Source organism: Amyelois transitella, chromosome 11 (assembly GCF_032362555.1).
Source record: "Amyelois transitella isolate CPQ chromosome 11, ilAmyTran1.1, whole genome shotgun sequence".
NCBI lineage: Eukaryota > Metazoa > Arthropoda > Insecta > Lepidoptera > Pyralidae > Amyelois > Amyelois transitella.
The window spans coordinates 5,030,364-5,047,839 of record NC_083514.1 but is presented as its reverse complement, the minus strand read 5'-3'; the positions used below and the strand labels follow the sequence as shown (position 1 = coordinate 5,047,839).

The following is a 17,476-nucleotide window of genomic DNA, read 5'->3' as shown; positions in this document are numbered from 1 at the left end:
AAAAAACAACAAATGTAAACCATCTTTCTATTTGAATATCGAACACGAAATTACGTACATAATAAATAAAACGAAAGAAAAACATAACATAAACATAACCTAAAACATATTTGATTTACTAGGTACCTAGCCAAATAATCTGATTGAACATGGCACAGAGTTTCTTACTTCTTATCCCAAAATTATGGGTTAATCCCGTTCGTCCCACCACCATCATTCTTGGTTAGACGAACGGGAATGACCGTTTTTTTTTTTACTTATTTACTTAAAAAATATAAACTCATGTATTAAAAGAGAGAAAAGTAGGTACATAATTTGAAACTTTTATACCGATTTCAGTTTGTACCACAGTATTGTCTGCCTTTCATAATAAAAAAAAAACAGACAACAATAACAAGTACCTTTCGTGTACAAAAGTAGGTAACTTTAATAATGTCACTTGTCACTGTCAGTGTCAAGTCAGGAAGTGAGCTTTTATCCTGTCCGTGCCGTGATGATTACGGTCCGTGTTTTCTTCGATCTTTGATGTGTACAAATCTTAAAATTTTATTAAATATTGGAGTAAATTTTAATCAAACAAAATACAATTTAAATTGGTTATTGTTTTAGGGCAACGTAACCTCATCAATAATTACTTATTTAGCCAGGTGAGCTCTTGTGAATTACCTATTTATTGTACCCACCAATCGTTGTTTTTGTGGTAATATATTATGATTAATTTATCGCGATAGAATGTTTTGCACGTTATTTTCATAATGTCCTCTAATATTGCATGCAGCGTTACCTTAATCGAAGATGGATCCTAAACAAGGTTGGTTTCACCATCATCCAAAAAAATCTTTAATACGACATATTATTAAATTAAAAACAATCCATTGTCCTTGCCTGTTTGTTTACCTTATTTTAATGTTATTTGAAAATATCCATAATATGAGTAGGTAGGTATATTGTATGTTGATATATATTAATTGTTAATATGAATTAATAATAAATTAATTACAAAACAGGTAACTATTTTAAATAAAAAAATTACTTAAAAAGTATTGTTTGTTCAAATCAGTTTTATGTTATGACATTTTAACTATTCACCTGCTTTGAAATTTTGTAATTAAGGATTCTGTTGTAACATCAACTCATATTTTTTACAGATTCATTTAACGAGTCAGTGTCATCTTTACTGGAACGTAAAGTAAGGGTTTGGCTAAGTGGAGTAATTGACGACATGAGACGTAGCAGTCCTGTGCAACAATGGCTAGATTCTCTTCCTGCTGAGCCCGAGCCAGAAGCAGACAAACCAGATGAAGCTGAAAGCAAGGAAGCAAAATCTGATGAAAGTAAAGTTGATGACTCAGTGACTGAAAACACTGTTGTGGAAGTTGCTACGGAGAAACTACATGAAGAACAAAATTTAGAAGTTCCTAACTCTAAAGACACATGGAAACGCAAATCACTAGAAAGTGGAGTACTGACTAGTATCCCTCAGGGAAATGTCAAAAGACTACAGCGAGATTACTCTGTGCAATCAGAAGGTTGCTCACCTCGATTTAAAAACCCTTTATTAAGGGATCATTCTCTTCAGGTAATTCCTATTGTGTTAATTTGAAAAGTTGTATTCATCATTATTTAATTTAACATTATGTTTAATAAGCACCTTTTGTTCTACAATAGTAAAGTTAATTTACAGATTCTATTGTGTTAGTCCGCATGTTAGGCCTAACAAAATAATGATTAAGGTTTTCTGCTTGTCCAGAGAAATGATGACAGAGTTGACCACTTAATGCCCATCATCAGACACCAAAGTGGCCTCATTCTGGTTTACACTTTGCATGTATAGCTCTTACACGTTGCATTGCACTTTTAAACCCCACCCTGGTGTTTGTCCTGGTTACATCTTCACCATTTTGCAGAGGACCAGTCCTCAATCCGCCCAATGCCAAAATAGCATACAAACATATAACCACATCTATATCCCTTGCAGGTTATACAGGGTCAACAGTTGACAAAAATTGAAAGACCACACATTCATGTTTTTGGTTTTAGATGGAATTTAGTTTCAAATAGTGACAGGTTTCTAGCACATTTCATTTAAAAATAATTCCAAGTTTATTAGCCTTTCACTTAGTTACCTTCTACATACATCATCCATGGGAATAATATGGAGGGGTACTAATATAAAGTGCCTGGAACCAGGCAGCCATAATAATGAGATATTAGTTAAGTAATGTTTATATTAAAATATTATGTTTAATTTCTAGTCTGATGCAAGTGGCTCAAGCAGCAGCTCTGTTTTGAACGTACTGGGAGCAAGAAAGGTTGATGCCGAGTCAGTTTTGCTGGCATTAGGATTTGGACCCAGTGAAAAGCAGCAAAAACTACAGCGAATACCAGACAGATTTTTAGCTCCATCAAAGGTAGTTTTCATACATAAGTGAAAGGTCAAGTCACTTAAAAATAAATGTGCCAATTCCTCATTTGACATAGTTTTTGTCATATGTCCATAACAAAAATTTCATACAGAAACAATCTCAGAAACTATTTTATTCAGATTACCGGCACAATATTGGTACATTTATTTTTTAATAAGTCGTTTGTTTTATTAATTCTAAATTAACAAACCTACTTAAACACATAACGGTATAAATATAATTATTTATGTTTTTATTTCATGACACATAGATAAAATACAATATTTAATTCTCCACATGCCTTATATGTACATACATACATAAAATCACGCCATTCCCCGGAGGGCTATGCAGAGACTACACCTTTCCACTTGCCACGCCATCTCTACATACTCCTTTCACTTCATCCATATTCATAACTCTCTTCATGCAAGCTCGGCGGTTTCGGGTATTCTTGACCAGACCATTGCCAAGACGTCCTTCATTTAATACATTCGTCCAGTCTTTCCCACTCCGACCTTTCCCTCCACACTCTTGTATATGTGCTTTATCCACATATGTATTGTCTTCTTTTTTACATGTGAAAAAGAAAACAAAATATTCATGATTTCAGCTTAAAGGAATCAGCACAGAAGAATTTATAAAGAATGAACATCACTCCATGAGAATGCATGATTGCGGTATATTTGGATACAGAGGTCTTACAGGTAAGTTCTATACTAATTTTGTTACTAAAAACACTTAACTTCTTAACAATAATAAAGGCCATAAAATGTCTAATGTTGCAAATTCATAGTCAGAAAACATATAAAAAACATAAACAAAATTAAAAAAGAACATAAAACAACTCTTACATATAAAGCTATTTTATGTCCAAGCAAAAAAATTATGATTAGAATGGAAAAAATAATTTATTAATTAAATTTGATTAATATAATTACGTTTAAATCCCTTGCAGAGTAGACAAAGTCTTGAAAAGACTGACAGGCCATGTTCAGTTGTTTAGATTAATTATATGTAGAATTGAGATATACATAGTGAAAGGTTGCCTTGAAGAAGAATCCTAAGTTTATAAGCCTCTAAATCTCTTAGGCGCTTTTTACGACATCCAAGGGAACGAGATGCAGTGGTCCTATTCTTTATTTTTATTGGTGCCGGGAACCACAACACAACTCTAATGTTCATTATTTAATTGATGAAAATAAAACAATTCTTTTTTCTGTGTTATGCAAGACAATATTTTGTGTTGTACTCTGCAGCAACGCCCCCTGTTGGCATTTTTGTTCTACCTATGGCAATATAATGTACAACAGAAGAACATTATGTACAAAAAACAATTTAGTATGTACGTACAGTAAATTTGAGAAAAAATGATACTTTATAGGGCGCTGCTAGAGAGTATACTCTACAGCGGCGCCACTCAGAATATTTTCTTGTATTTATACTAGAAAGCTGATTTATTAATTAGACGATGTACGAACGTTTATTAGTATGTAGGTCTTAGAATTATAATGAAAATGTAAGCAACTATTGTTTTATCTAACTTTATTAGAAATGTCTTGCAAAGCCTTATTATTTATTAGCGAATTAATTGATTTTACGTTTTTAAAGCTTACCGCGGGTGAAGCCGCAAAGCAAAGGCTAGTTTTTTTTATTCATTATGAAAAAATAAAAGGCAGACAATATAGTTTTCCTGAAATTGTTACTACTGTCACAAAATCTGTGTTATTAATTTAGTACTTACTTTATTAATTGCCTTATTGACAGGAAAGAAGAAGTGTTCACTGCAACGTACCTACCTAACTACGGTCTTTCTTTTAAATTTGATAAAACAATAGTTGCTTACATTTTCATTATTATTCTAAGACGTACATACTAATAAACGTTTGTACATAGTTTAATTAAAAAATCAGATTTCTAGTATAAATACAAGTAAGTATTCTGAGTGGCGCCGCTGTAGAGTATACTCACTAGCAGCGCCCTATAAAGTATCATTTTTTCTCAAATTTACTGTACGTACATACTAAATTGTTTTTTGTACATAATGTTCTTCTGTTGTACATTATATTGCCATAGGTAGAACAAAAATTCCAACAGGGGGCGTTGCTGCAGAGTACAACACAATATTTTGTGCATTTTATTGTACAATGGGCTTTACCCTCATTTGCATTACTATAATTGTAAACCAATATGTAATAATCACTATTAATAATAATTATTGTATATCAGTGGTAACAAGAGTAGATAGTATGTAACTTACTAACATGTGGAATAATTAACTTAACTAACAGAACACTGCACACCAGTTTGCCGTTTCATGAAACCGGTTACTTCGGGTTATCATAAATCATATCAAGTTCCAGAAATTGCTGTCCAGTAAGTACTAACAAATTAAACCATAACCTAGTAATACTAACAATACAAATTAATACTATTTATGCAGTAAGCGAGTTTAACTCTTACTAGAATGGTTATGTTCTTGTAAGAGTGAGATTAAACTCGCTTGGTGAGTGTTTCTTACGGTTTAGCTTTTATTTACAGGTTTCCTCTCTCATTGTAACTTCCTCAATCCAGTTCACGACTATTTAAAAAGTATTCCTAAAGATTTACCCTTTTCTGTAGGTAAAAATCTATTCCCTCTTCGAACAGATAGTTCGAAACTTTGAGTAGTAAAGTAATACATTTTCAATTATTTTTCCCATCTCATCTCGTTTTTGAAACTTCTTTAGACTTAAACGCTTATTTTTAATGTATTTATTAACAATATTATTTTTTTAGGGAATCCTCATGTTCCACCGTCGACAATTGTAGCTAAAATAATAGACTGCATACTACAGGATGAGGTATGTCGGGAGGAAGCCCTTATGAAGACTCGCCACTCAATAGCAGACATGCGAAGTCCCCTCGCTGCGAACCCTATGCTGACGTCTCGATTGCAACACCAATGAATTTTAACAATTCCCATTGTGGCCAAAGATATTTTATATTTGCAAGCTCCGACATTAATTTATAGATTCTTTGCCATAATATTTTACTTAATTATTTGTTAACGGAGTCCTTGGAAAGTTTATTTGAAATATAAAAAAAAATGTGCAATAATTATTCGTTAAAGTAATGTTTCTCAAAGTAGGACTTAACTTGACTGTTCCTACTGAGCGCGATTGTGCAATATTAAGCTCATAAATATGTACCTCTATCCGAGTGATGTAATACATAATATAATTATGTTCTAAATTTTACGTAAAACAATAGATAGTAGTATATAAAAGAGAGGGAAACTGAATATAAAAATAAGGGTAGAAAGTAAAACCACTGTGATCTTAAAATCAAAAATATATTTTCTATTAGTAAATTATGGTGGTTTCGAATCAATCTTCTAGCGAATCTATGGAATTTATTATTCTTATCTAAAGAGCTTATGGTTGGTAGATAGTATTTTATCTAATTTTTATCTTTATCTTTATATTTTTAATGTAATTTAAAAACATGTTCACTTATACTTGATCACTAAGTAAAATAGACAAATTATAATCTTCCTATATGCAAGTACTTTTATGTGTGTTTTATGTGTACTTGTTATTGATAAACCTTGCCTCAAAAATAAATTTATTTATCTTGAGTATTTATAAAGTAATAAATGTACAAAACTACTTAATAATTAGTATTAGTGTGGTATTAGTTTAGAAAGTATATTATTGTGTAGCAGTTTGTTTTGTTTATTATTATGCTTTGCTCACGTTACTTAAAGATACATCACAGGGTTGTATGTATTTTTAAGTCTAGGCTGTGGTTGTTTTTTACTACTTATGTTTATTGAATTTTCTTAAAATCTTTTAAATAACAAATGATTGCTTTATGAATCAATGATTTAATTTTATTGTCTTTATTCTTTATGTTAAGTTTATTATTTATTGCAGTCTATCCCACTAGTCCCATAAAGTTGTCTCATGGTGGGACAAGTGAAACGATTTGTTCTAGTAGTCTAGCTTTCACGTATTGCGAAATACAGCCCCGTGTCAGAGAGACAGCGCACACCTGTAATACCTTTTTTACCGTTAAGGGAAAATGAAGTTAAACCTAACATACGAAATTTAAGTTCTTATGCGACTATATTTTATTATTAATTTTTATTGAAAGTAATTTTTTTCTACGCCATGTACCAAAGTTATTTTGATATTTTGGCTGGTGTTTAAAAAACCATCTGTAGGTATATAATTTTGACATACGCTCATGGCCCTTTGTGTATTGGAGCACAGCTCGAGGGATACCGTTGCGTTGCCCAAGTTATTTTTGACGCTGGTAACTGAACTGACACAATTTTAGGCTCGCAGGTGGTAAGCCAGCTACTACATAAAGCACCTAATAAATATATACTAGGTAGGTATTTATGAAATAATGTCTATTATCATCGGATTTTTAAATTTATTAGTCTGTTTTTTTTTTCAAATATACTTAAGTACTACTGTTTGCAATTTTTCTATATGAGTATTGTATTTTTTCTATAGAATTTGAATGTATATAGATTTTAGTAATTATTCTTTTTTTGATTGGTAAGTTCGTAAGCCACAAATTGGAACGTTGATAACCATTTCATTTGGATAAGGGATGCGTTACTTGCAAGAATTGAAGTTTGGGTGTCGTTTATGGTGCCTTATCAACAAAATTATAAGAGTTTGTGTGAAAAGTCAGTTACAAATAAATTAGAAACTGATAAAGTTGACTGGTATAGGTATACCTACTCAAATGTGTTCAATTACGAAAATAAAATAACGTAGATACCAGATGTGTGGAGACAAACATATCATAATTATAGATAGATGAACAAGGAACTAAATGGAGTTCTAAATCAGCAAATTAACCCAAACAACAAATAAAGTCAAATACACAGGCAAAGGCCATCAGAATAATATAGAAGCAAGTTTTATTTTTAAGTACTTACGTATTCAAAATGTTTGCACTTAAGAAACAAATTACATACATACGTATGTATACATATAATCACGTCTATATCCCTTGCGGGGTAGACAGAGCCAACAGTCTTGTAAAGACTGAATGGCCACGTTCAGCGATTTGGCTTAATGATAGAATTGAGATTCAAATAGTGACAGGTTGCTAACCCATCGCCTAAAAAAGAATCCCAAGTTTGTAAGCCTATCCCTTAGTCGCCTTTTATAACTTCCATGGGAAAGAGATGAAGTGATCCTATTCTTTTTTTTCGAATGGTGCCGTAAACCACACGGCACAAGAAACAAAATCTTATAAAAATATATGAGCGTTCATATATTTTTATAAGATTTTGTTTCTTCGTTACTCTACTTACTTTTTAAACAAACTCTTAAACTTTTCTAAACAAAGATTATGTAACTCTTTTATGAATTTGAGAAATATGTCATGTAAATATCACAGAGTGCTTTTGTCATATTTGTTGGAAAGGGAAGTTTTGTGGGATCAAAGATGTGGCAAATAAAAAATAAAAGCATATTAAATCTGGAAACTCTTTTCATAGAATATCTTCACACCTTAACATGGTGGCTTAATTACCCTAAGTACTTACATAAGAACCTATTGACTCAGTAATATGTCAGATCATTATACCATCCTCCAAGTAATTTATGTCGAATGCAATATTTTCGGAATTCGTCAAATGCAAACATCAGTGCAGAAAATGGTAGTGCCAAGAACCACCTGAAAATATACAAAATACACAATTAGGTAGGTATATCGTGTGCGTGCAGTAAACTTAGTAATTATCATACATACATATAATCACGTCTATAACCCTTGCGGAGTAGACAGAGCCAACAGTCCTGAGCGGACTGATAGGCCACGTTCAGCTATTTGGCTTTAAGATAGAATTGAGATTCGAATAGTGACAAGTTGCTAGCCTATCGCCTAAAAAAAAAAGAATCTCAAGTTTGTAAGCCTATCCCTTAGTCGCCTTTTACGACATCCATGGGAAAGAGATGGAGTGGTCCTATTCTTTTTTGTATTGGTGCCGGGAACCACACGGCACTAGTAATTATCTCCCATGATTTTTTTTACCGATTCTTTATACATATACCTACCTACACCACTGCCCTAGCCGGTGGTGAGGGGGGAGGAAGTGATTAAAAAGAACATTGTACTATTCTTGCAAATGAATGTAGGTACGTAATAAAAATTCATAAGATGAAAGTGTACATTTGCGAACTCACCATTGCCATTTTATTGGGTACGCCCGGAAGAAACCGTTAATTCCCGGTACGTAGCAAATAATGCACGCTAGTAGTAGTTCGAACGCCAGTCCTAGGTTTAGAACTCTGTTACGCATACCTTTCCAAAACAGAAAATCACGTTTAGAAGTACAGATATTGGGAAATTATATCTTATAGCATTTTAACGTACATGCCCACCTACAACAATAGTTCATAGGCTAAGAGCTTACCAACGTGAAACACCGAGTTGTATCTAGTTTTGCAGATGACTCCATTCATAACTTGTGTCATAACTACAGCCACAAAGTAGGACGCTTGACAAGCGCGCTCCAACTCTTTTCGTTCAGGATAGGTCCACTCTTGACCTAAAGAATCCTTGACGTCACTGACAGATTCGTCATCCCAGTCCCTTCTTATTCCTAAAACATATTTATACAGTAAATAACGATCTGCAGTATTAATAAGAAATAGGTAAAATTCCCATTTCCGTTGGTAAAATCCTAAAGAGTAAAGTGGGTCCACTTCATTATTAACATGGCAGGATTAACAAGGCTTTCATATCTGTGCATCAGGGCAGAAGTACCTATTTAAAGAATATGTTTAAGATAGTTCTTTCGTATGTACCAAATGGTGTTGTGAAATTAATTCTGTCGTCCTTGAACGTTCTTTCTTGAACTATCTAAAATAACTTTAATACTGAAATACTTATTAAAACAATATTATTTTCCAACCAAATAATTTTGCTGGATAAAATCCGTGTATCGCCATGACCATGAAGTATGCATACATTCCAGCACAAAATTCCATCAAGCCCAGATGACCGTAGACGAGTCTTAGCATCTTGGAAGAGACGAGAGGCTCCGAGGTTCGGGCCGGTCGCGCCATTACATCCGACTCTGCTATCTCATGCCCCAGCGCCACTGCTGGCCACATATCCGTCCCCAAATCAACGCACAGTATAGTCATTACACCTGAAATGAGGAACGAAAGTGATAAAGGTAAAATGTGGGCTACAAAGGTGGTGCAGAATAGTGACTAGAGTGAATTGGAGGGTAAATTGGAGATGCCTGAGATTCCCCTGTTATATATTTATATTATTAATAAACAAAAATTGCTCCTACAAAGGCACGGTTTCTTTAACTCTCAGGTAAACTTTTGATTTCTTCTCGTTTGAGTAGAGTGTGTGTGTGTGTGTGTTTTGAGTAAGAGCCAAACAAAAGAATCTTTACCCGCGTTCTTAAGCAAAAACTAACCTAAAGGCAATGGTATAGAAAATAGAATGAACATCATGACCGGAAGTATTTCCGGCACATTCGATATTAAAATGTAGCAAACAGATTTTTTTAAATTGTCGAATATTCTTCTTCCTTCTTCAATTCCAACAGCAATAGTAGCAAAGTTATCATCCATCAAAATAATGTCGGCCGTTTGTTTGGATACCTGAAAAAATATTATAGAATAATTAAGCTACACTATAAAGTACCTAAGTACCTAACTATTGCTAGAATGTCGGATCCGTGATCAGGGGGTTTCAAATTCAGTGGTAGAGTAAGGTAGGTAAATCTATTTCTCTTCGAAGTAAAACCGTTAGGTAGGTACCTAGTGGTGCTTACCAGTGAGGTGTATGGTCCCACATGGCAACGATTTTACATTCACGCACCTTCTGATAACGAGCCAGCTTCCTATAGTTAAACAAAAAGGCAGCTTTCTGATGAAATAAAATTTTTTGCACTTAAAAAATAACGTGTTTTTGATAAATTTTTAAGATGGTTTTTGTGTTGAACAGAAACCTAGTAATAAGTTAGTTACTTGAGATCCAGTGATGCCCATAGATATCCCGATGTCTGCCCTTCGTAATGCTGGCGCGTCGTTGACTCCATCGCCAGTGACCGCCACAACATTCCCGCAGCGCTGACATGCCTCTACTATCTGAAGCTTTTGAGTTGGAGACGTGCGTGCGAAAACTAGAGTTATATGTAAAAAATACAATTAATTAACCCACTTAAAAAAAGGAGGAATTTGTTTTGTCATCCGTCTCAACTGTTTCATCTAAGAATAAGATCTAAGAAAATCCTGGTAACTACTTACCTACAAACAGGAAGTAGAAGAAGGCAGATGCGTACCAATTTCGTAATGTTTTTCAAGAGTCCAATACAGTAATTCCGACGTCATATTCCTTAACTCCGTGCCCGTGACGACGTGACATGCTGGCGACGTGGCGATGCCGACTTCCCTAGCGATGGCCCGCGCCGTGGACGGGTGGTCTCCTGTCACCATCATCACTCGCACGCCAGCCGCGCGGACCTTTGCGATTGATTCTCTTACCTGCACACCATTCAATGGCCGGAATAGGTGGCGCTATAGTAGGAATACCAACTATAATATATACTAACTATATACTACCTAGTCCTAAGTAATATACTTTCTACATTAGGGCCCTGTAAGACATCAAATATTTACAAAATCACTTTAAGTGTGACGAGAGAAATTCAGAATGGCACAGTAAAGCTAATTATTCCATTGAAGGGATAGAAAGTCCACAGCTTATGGTTATAGCGATTTTCTTTGGATTAATTTGAAATGTGAAAACCTATCCATAGTTATATTTTCAACAATAAATTCAGATATAGAAGAACGAACCTCTTGCCTCGGTGGATCTATAAGGCCCATCATGCCAATGAAACGTAAATTTTCCAAAGGGAAATTGATCTCATCTCCATTAAATTCATAATTCAAAGGAAACTTATTTGGATCCAATAATAGATCAGCGAATGCTAGAATTCTTTCTCCTGAAAATCCAACATCAAATCACGTTAAAAATCATACATAAATATATATGGTCACGTCTATGTCCCTTGCGGGGCAGACAGAGCCAACAGTCTTGAAAAGACTGAATGGCCACGTTCACGATAAAAATGATATATACTACATAGCTCTATGGCTACTGGGCTATATGGGCTACTAAACATACACAGAAGATAAGTTTTGAAATTATAGTAGGTATCTCTTTTACCGGTGTTAGCTAATGTGTCGCATGATTTTTCTGCTGCTTCCTGCAATTCCTTAGAAAAGTCGACAGTTTTCCTTTCAAATAAAACTGTTGAACAGCGAGGTATTATGCATTCTGGTGCACCTTTCATCACCAGCAAATATCTTGATGCCGATGTTACAAAGTGAATTCCTACCTGTAATAATATCCAAAATAAGGATAAACTGAAAATAGTTTTTATTGAGCCAGTTCTATGTTACCTACATCAATTCCAAAAAAGCCAAAATAGCTGAACGTGGCCATTCAGTCTTTTCAAGCCTGTTGGCTCTGTCTACCCCATTAGGAATAAGAACGTGATATGTGTATTTATCTTCTGCAGTTATGCTGGGATACAGGCAACCGCATACCAAGTTACCCTGGATGCATGCAACTCTAGGGCGCGCTAATATAAGCAAATATGCGGTAAACAGGTTGATGATTATGCTGTCGCCTACTATTGGTATCTTATCTGATTGTGTTCTAGTCTTATCTCAAAAACTACAATTTCTTACTTGATATTTATTGGTAGAGTTGAAAGGTATTTCAGCGATTTTAGGATATCTTTCCCTTATGGAAGTAATATTGTCGTATTTTCTCAAAAATTTTAAAATTGCTATTTCAGATGCGTCGCCTTGGATATCACCTTCAAGTTGTATTCTGGCACTAGTACATAATGCACCACATATTTTAATTGCAGCAAACGCTAGGAAGAAGTTACAAAGATGAAAGTGGAATAATTCATAAGATATTTATAAAAGAAAAAAGCGCTAACAAACGTATACCTTCATGATTCTGCGATACCCCTGAAATTTACAATAAACGTATGTGTCAATATGTTAATTTAATTGGCAATACAAATGAATACATAAAATAAGACAGGTAAAATTCAGTGTAAAATAATTTAAAAAAAAACTGATAACGAAGAGTATCTAACAGAAATCAATAATCACTTTTTGGATAGTTTGTTTGTCTTACATTATAACTTTGAAACTTCTTTTCGCATAAGGTACCTATAGCAGCAGATTGAATAGTATGTATGTTATCATTTTCAGTTTGATTTGATAGCAGAGAAAGAAGTAGCTTTATTAAATTAAGTATCACGGCAATGTATATTGTCACGCCTATCTAAATTCTATCATTAAGCCAAATTGCTGAACGTGGTCATTCAGTCTTTTCAAGACTGTTGGCTCTGTCTACCCCGCAAGGGATATAGACGTGACCATGTGTATTAATGTATGTACCTATATTGACACGCCTATGTGTCCTATCGGTCTGAATAATTGTAGTTTCCTCAAGTTATGCGAAAAGCGTATACTTACTATCCTACATGCGAGCAACAACACCTCTTTGACGGCCTCTGTGGCGCAGCGGTAGTACGCTTGCCTGTGACACCGGGGGTCCCGGGTTCGAATCCCGGCCAGGGCATGATGAGAAAAGAACTTTTTCTGATTGGCCTGGGTCTTGGATGTTTATCTATATAAGTATTTATTATAAAATATAGTATCGTTGAGTTAGTATCTCGTAACACAAGTGTCGAACTTACTTCGAGGCTAACTCAATCTGTGTAATTTGTCCTGTAAAAAAAAAAAAAAAAAAAAAAAAAAAAAAAAAAAAAAAAAAAAAAAAAAAAAAAAAAAAACTAAATATGAATAATATACCTAATTGATACTATCTTATCTACATGTAGTAGTACTTATAAGTCGGTAAACATGTTTTTACTGTATACAAATAGATAAATATTTTATGCAAATCACTTGTGAATTCGTAGTCAGTAATCAGATAAGTCTTGTTTGCCATCCATACATTCTGTACACACATTTTATTCTCCGTGAGCGTCCCAGTTTTATCCGAACAGATTACATTACATGCACCCAATGCCTCTATAGCTTCCAAATTCTTTACAAGGCAGTTCTTTTTTACCATGTTCTGGGCTGTTAAAGTGAGCGACGCCGTGATTGTTGGTTGCAAACCTAAAAAAGATTATTTTAGACATACTTACCAGACCTCACTCGTACATGTTGTTCCCAGTTAACACGATTAGAAGATATTCCAATAGAGATAAGCCTTTGTACCTCATGACATTTCTCTTTTGTTGTATGGATAAGATTTGGCTTCGCTTTCTGGCCCGTCATCGGCATTTTCAATTAAGCCACGGACTTAAGTTTTAGCTATAAACAACTATTTTTTTTCCACTCATGTAGTTAGCAAAGCAAGGTGATCTAACGTTCCAGTAGTGTTTTTTATTTCCGTTTCGTTAAGTATACCTACCTATAATTTTGATTACGAGAGTTATCGCTCCACATGTTATTCATCCCAGTTTCGTCCAAAGGTTCGACTAGCAGTGTATACATTTTACGTGCATAATATAATAATAAATAAATACTTACATATGAGAAGCGTCGAGAATATGAAGAAAATTATCTATTTATTGTTGACCTAGGTAGATACTACGACCCGCAAATTATAAGACGAAAATTGTATGGTAAGGGTACAAACCTTCCGGAACATTCGCTACTATAATACCAATAACGAAAATGGACGTTTGCATAAAAGGATATCCCAGCATCAAAGAAGCAAAAGCAATCATCAATCCGAGGCCCAAAGCCCAGATGGACACGTAACGCATAAAACGTTTAATTTCTCTGGACAGTGGCGATGGCGCTGGTCGTAGCCGAGCCACCAGGCCCGCAACCCGGCCTAATGCTGTTAAATCGCCACAACATATCACAACACCTGAAAATATATTATTATTCTTTAGGGTCCTAAAAATTAGTAAATTTGTTATAGAACAATGTATTACCCATTGCCCAGCCTTCAACGCATTGAGTAGAAAAAAATGCAACATTTGGCGATTCCAATATGTTGGCGACTCCTTCACTGTTACTGCGAGGCACAGCTATGCTCTCGCCAGTTAATGAAGAGTTATCAACCTTAAAAAAATATAATATACCTAATTTTAACTTTGAGGACTCTTTACATAGAGGAGAAGAAGAACATCCAAGCGTAAATATGTTTACCTAAATATGCAACTACCTACTTAATCAAAGTGTGCTTCCCGCATGGAATTTGAACGTACGCTTCGTGTAAGTAATTGAATAGGAAATCGTCAACAGAAATACAACTAAAATGAGCTTTTTTCACAAATCTCATGCGTTGTTGCCCCTTATAAGTACATATTATTATGCAAAGAAAGACAAAATCTGTAGTTATTTACTTTGAATCCTTTACTGTCTATTATTCTGATATCTGCAGGCACAACATCTCCAGCTTTTATTTTGACTACGTCGCCTTTGACTAGGTCGACCACCGGAGTGTCTACGTACAGTAGGCCATCGCGGATACAACTAGTGTAGGAAGGAATCATGCTGTTGAATGTCTTCATAATCTGCGAGAGTAAACATTAAACAACCTTTGTAAGGCATTCCCACAGAGCATACCTATCAATTCTATTCGATATGAGTACAAAATTCTTAAATATTTGGCTTAGATGTTATATTAGGTACCACCGAAAAACATTTTACGTCATATTCCGCCTTTGGTTTCATGTTTAATTAAATTGTAGCCATGTGGGTAAGATTTGCCATGTCTTTCTGTCTGCCTGTCTATGCGTAGCCTTGCTTAGTTCCCTGACAACTTTGCCATGGCTGAATTATTGCCCGCGGCGTTTTTCCTGTGTAATTTCCGTAAAAAATAATACCTATGCTATTTTTGGAGCGCTATTCTATATCAGACATCATAAAGTTTTTAATAACTAAAGGTCACCAGTTTTGGTAAGCTTGTTTCCAGCTTTTCGCAAGCAGCAGCAAAATCGCTAAATATTGATAAATAAAAAGAGTTAAGACTTGGGGCGTACGTACTTTTAAACTTTTGTGGTTCTGGTAGAAACTAAACAATCCGCATATAAGATCGACGCCAATGAGAACACAGCCAAGATACAAGTTTTCAAGACTGGCTGTAGGCTTCGTCGAGGTCTCTATCAGATATGCGATTAAACATAAAGAAGCGCCCAGCCAAATCAAAATTGAAAAACCTGAAAAATTGCCTTGCAATATGCAATGCATGTCTTTTTTTTGGCATAGGAAACTGAAAAAATATGTAAGTACACCTACTTAAGGTAGGTACCTAAGTAGGTAGGTCACCACCTACCTACTTAGGTACCTACCTTATAGCATGTGTATAGCTATATCAATTATACATAATATCACTATTTTATTTATACTAGTTTATATTTTATAATTACATACAACCTTAACCAATTTTATATTTACAATTTATTTATTTACAAAATATTTGATTCGTAACACCAACATAGTTGGGTAGTACTAAGACGTCATGGTGCAGTGTGGTATCCGGTACTTAAGAATAGAATCACTCCCATTTCTTTCTCACGGATGTCGAAAAGGCGACTAAGGGTATGTTTCCTCTGCAAAAGAGGTCAGATGGTAGTCGCTTCTTGTACAAACCTGACTTACCCAATTTAGGATCATGGTGAAAAAGCACAATACAGATTCCTCTCCAGGGAGGCAAAAACCTGACTCACCCAAAGTCAGGTTTTTCGAAGCGACTATCTGACCTCCGCAACCTGTGCAGGTAAACTTAACCCGTATTGGATGATGGTAACAAATATCCAGTTGGCTGAAGTTGCAGGTTTCCTCACGATGTTTTCCCTACCTAAGAACATCGGTTAGTATTCAAACTAATGTACATAACGATTAATCGAAAATAGTCATGGGTACCTACCTACATGGCCGAGGTGGGATTCGAACCTGTGACTTTCTGCGCATCACGATTTACACCTTATCGATTCGACCGCCGACGCTCCATTAGTAAAGGTACCAGCCTATTATATTATATATGCTAATAAATACCTGCCTACTGTTAATTTTAAATATGTACTTTCTATTTTACTTACCCCGCAACTAGTATCTACTGGTTAACATTACTACCTAAATACTTACAAGTTATATTGATTGCATTGCATTACCTGTACATAATGATTTAAAAAGAATTGATAACCATCCGTCCTGAGTCGCTGGGGTAAGCCTATTCGGACCATAGAAATCTAATAATTCAGCAGCTCTCCCTGCAGTCAGTCCATTTGTTGGATCGGTGCCCAGTAGTGAGTACAAATTTGCTACAATAACCGGTAAATAAAGATAATTCTTAGAGTACGGTTTTTGTAATGAAACTGATGTATATGCTTTTCATGCTGATAAACGCACCCAGAGTGCCGAAGAAGGTAAGGATGCGGAGGGTTTTCAATACCAGACCTGTTGTCATTTCTTGATATTAAAAACTATAATATTCCTAACTGACCTCTAACAATTTTAGGTATTTACCTACTTAGCGTTGTTTTATATCTGTCTCGTAGGTTAAGAGTTATCACTATGGACTTACCTACATGATTACTTATCTTTCTTTCGCCATAGAGCCGTTCCTGATTTTGCAAATTGATACCAAAACTAAAGCTGTGAAAGGATCTGGATAAGTTTTAAAGATGTGTTGCCTACCTGAGGCTTAGAAATTATGAAGGCTCAATGATGTCAGTGTACTTACATAAGGGCATGAGATGCAAATCTGTGTGTATTTCTTTTTTCAATTCAGTTAGCCTTGTGCTACTTAAGTCTCTTGATCGGAGTCCTTTGGGATTGTTTGGTCGAAACAGATCATCTGCAGAACCAGAATGCCTAAATGCCATATCTTGCCTTTTGTGCTTGAGAAACAATAATGTTAAATTATCATTTCCTAGTGTTTATTACCCGATGGCCGTGATTTATTTCATTAATCTAGTAGGTTGAAAGTATGTGAAAATTAAAACATAGTTCTATTAAATGTAAAATTTCATGTAA

At 34.8% G+C, this 17,476-nt stretch overlaps 2 protein-coding genes across 5 annotated transcripts; one reads left to right on the top strand and one right to left on the bottom strand.

The window, feature by feature from the left end:
* The first annotated feature begins 447 nt into the window (after positions 1-447).
* On the top strand, positions 448-7,899 carry LOC106135181 (protein TESPA1). Of its 4 annotated transcripts, none has more exons than XM_060946723.1 (6): positions 448-502; positions 610-647; positions 1,149-1,579; positions 2,256-2,411; positions 3,019-3,112; positions 5,184-7,899. In XM_060946723.1, the coding sequence occupies exons 3-6, from the start codon at positions 1,223-1,225 to the stop codon at positions 5,351-5,353; spliced, it is 777 nt and encodes a 258-aa protein (XP_060802706.1). In that variant the 5' UTR covers positions 448-502; positions 610-647; positions 1,149-1,222; the 3' UTR covers positions 5,354-7,899. The 4 variants fall into 4 exon arrangements, with proteins under 4 accessions (XP_060802706.1, XP_013190866.1, XP_013190864.1 ...); XM_013335411.2 differs by lacking the exons at positions 448-502; positions 610-647 and adding exons at positions 666-811; positions 4,697-4,781 and having other exon boundaries at positions 5,184-5,364; XM_013335412.2 differs by having other exon boundaries at positions 453-647.
* Positions 6,634-17,464, bottom strand: LOC106135071 (sodium/potassium-transporting ATPase subunit alpha). Its single transcript, XM_060946640.1, has 17 exons — positions 17,184-17,464; positions 16,612-16,761; positions 15,485-15,657; positions 14,842-15,012; positions 14,428-14,557; positions 14,124-14,360; positions 13,309-13,597; positions 12,140-12,371; positions 11,613-11,784; positions 11,240-11,388; positions 10,723-10,924; positions 10,409-10,563; positions 9,853-10,039; positions 9,331-9,570; positions 8,830-9,018; positions 8,600-8,717; positions 6,634-8,090 (listed from the first exon to the last, which is right to left on the bottom strand). Exons 1-17 carry the CDS (start codon positions 17,323-17,325, stop codon positions 7,976-7,978), a joined length of 3,051 nt encoding a protein of 1,016 aa, XP_060802623.1. The 5' UTR covers positions 17,326-17,464; the 3' UTR covers positions 6,634-7,975.
* Positions 17,465-17,476: the final 12 nt, after the last annotated feature.

What these genes read in the sequence shown, in the direction of transcription:
- LOC106135181 (XM_013335410.2), top strand. An exon ending in TAAGGGATCATTCTCTTCAG is followed by an intron (nt 1,580 to 2,255) that starts GTAATTCCTATT and finishes TTTAATTTCTAG; the next exon opens with TCTGATGCAAGTGGCTCAAG. An exon ending in TGGATACAGAGGTCTTACAG is followed by an intron (nt 3,113 to 5,183) that starts GTAAGTTCTATA and finishes TTATTTTTTTAG; the next exon opens with GGAATCCTCATGTTCCACCG.
- LOC106135071 (XM_060946640.1), bottom strand. Translation starts at nt 17,325, where the DNA reads ATGGCATTTAGGCATTCTGGTTCTGCAGATGATCTGTTTCGACCAAAC. An exon ending in TAGACAGTAAAGGATTCAAA is followed by an intron (nt 14,558 to 14,841) that starts GTAAATAACTAC and finishes TATTTTTTTAAG; the next exon opens with GTTGATAACTCTTCATTAAC. An exon ending in TGAAAAACATTACGAAATTG is followed by an intron (nt 10,564 to 10,722) that starts GTACGCATCTGC and finishes ATATAACTCTAG; the next exon opens with TTTTCGCACGCACGTCTCCA.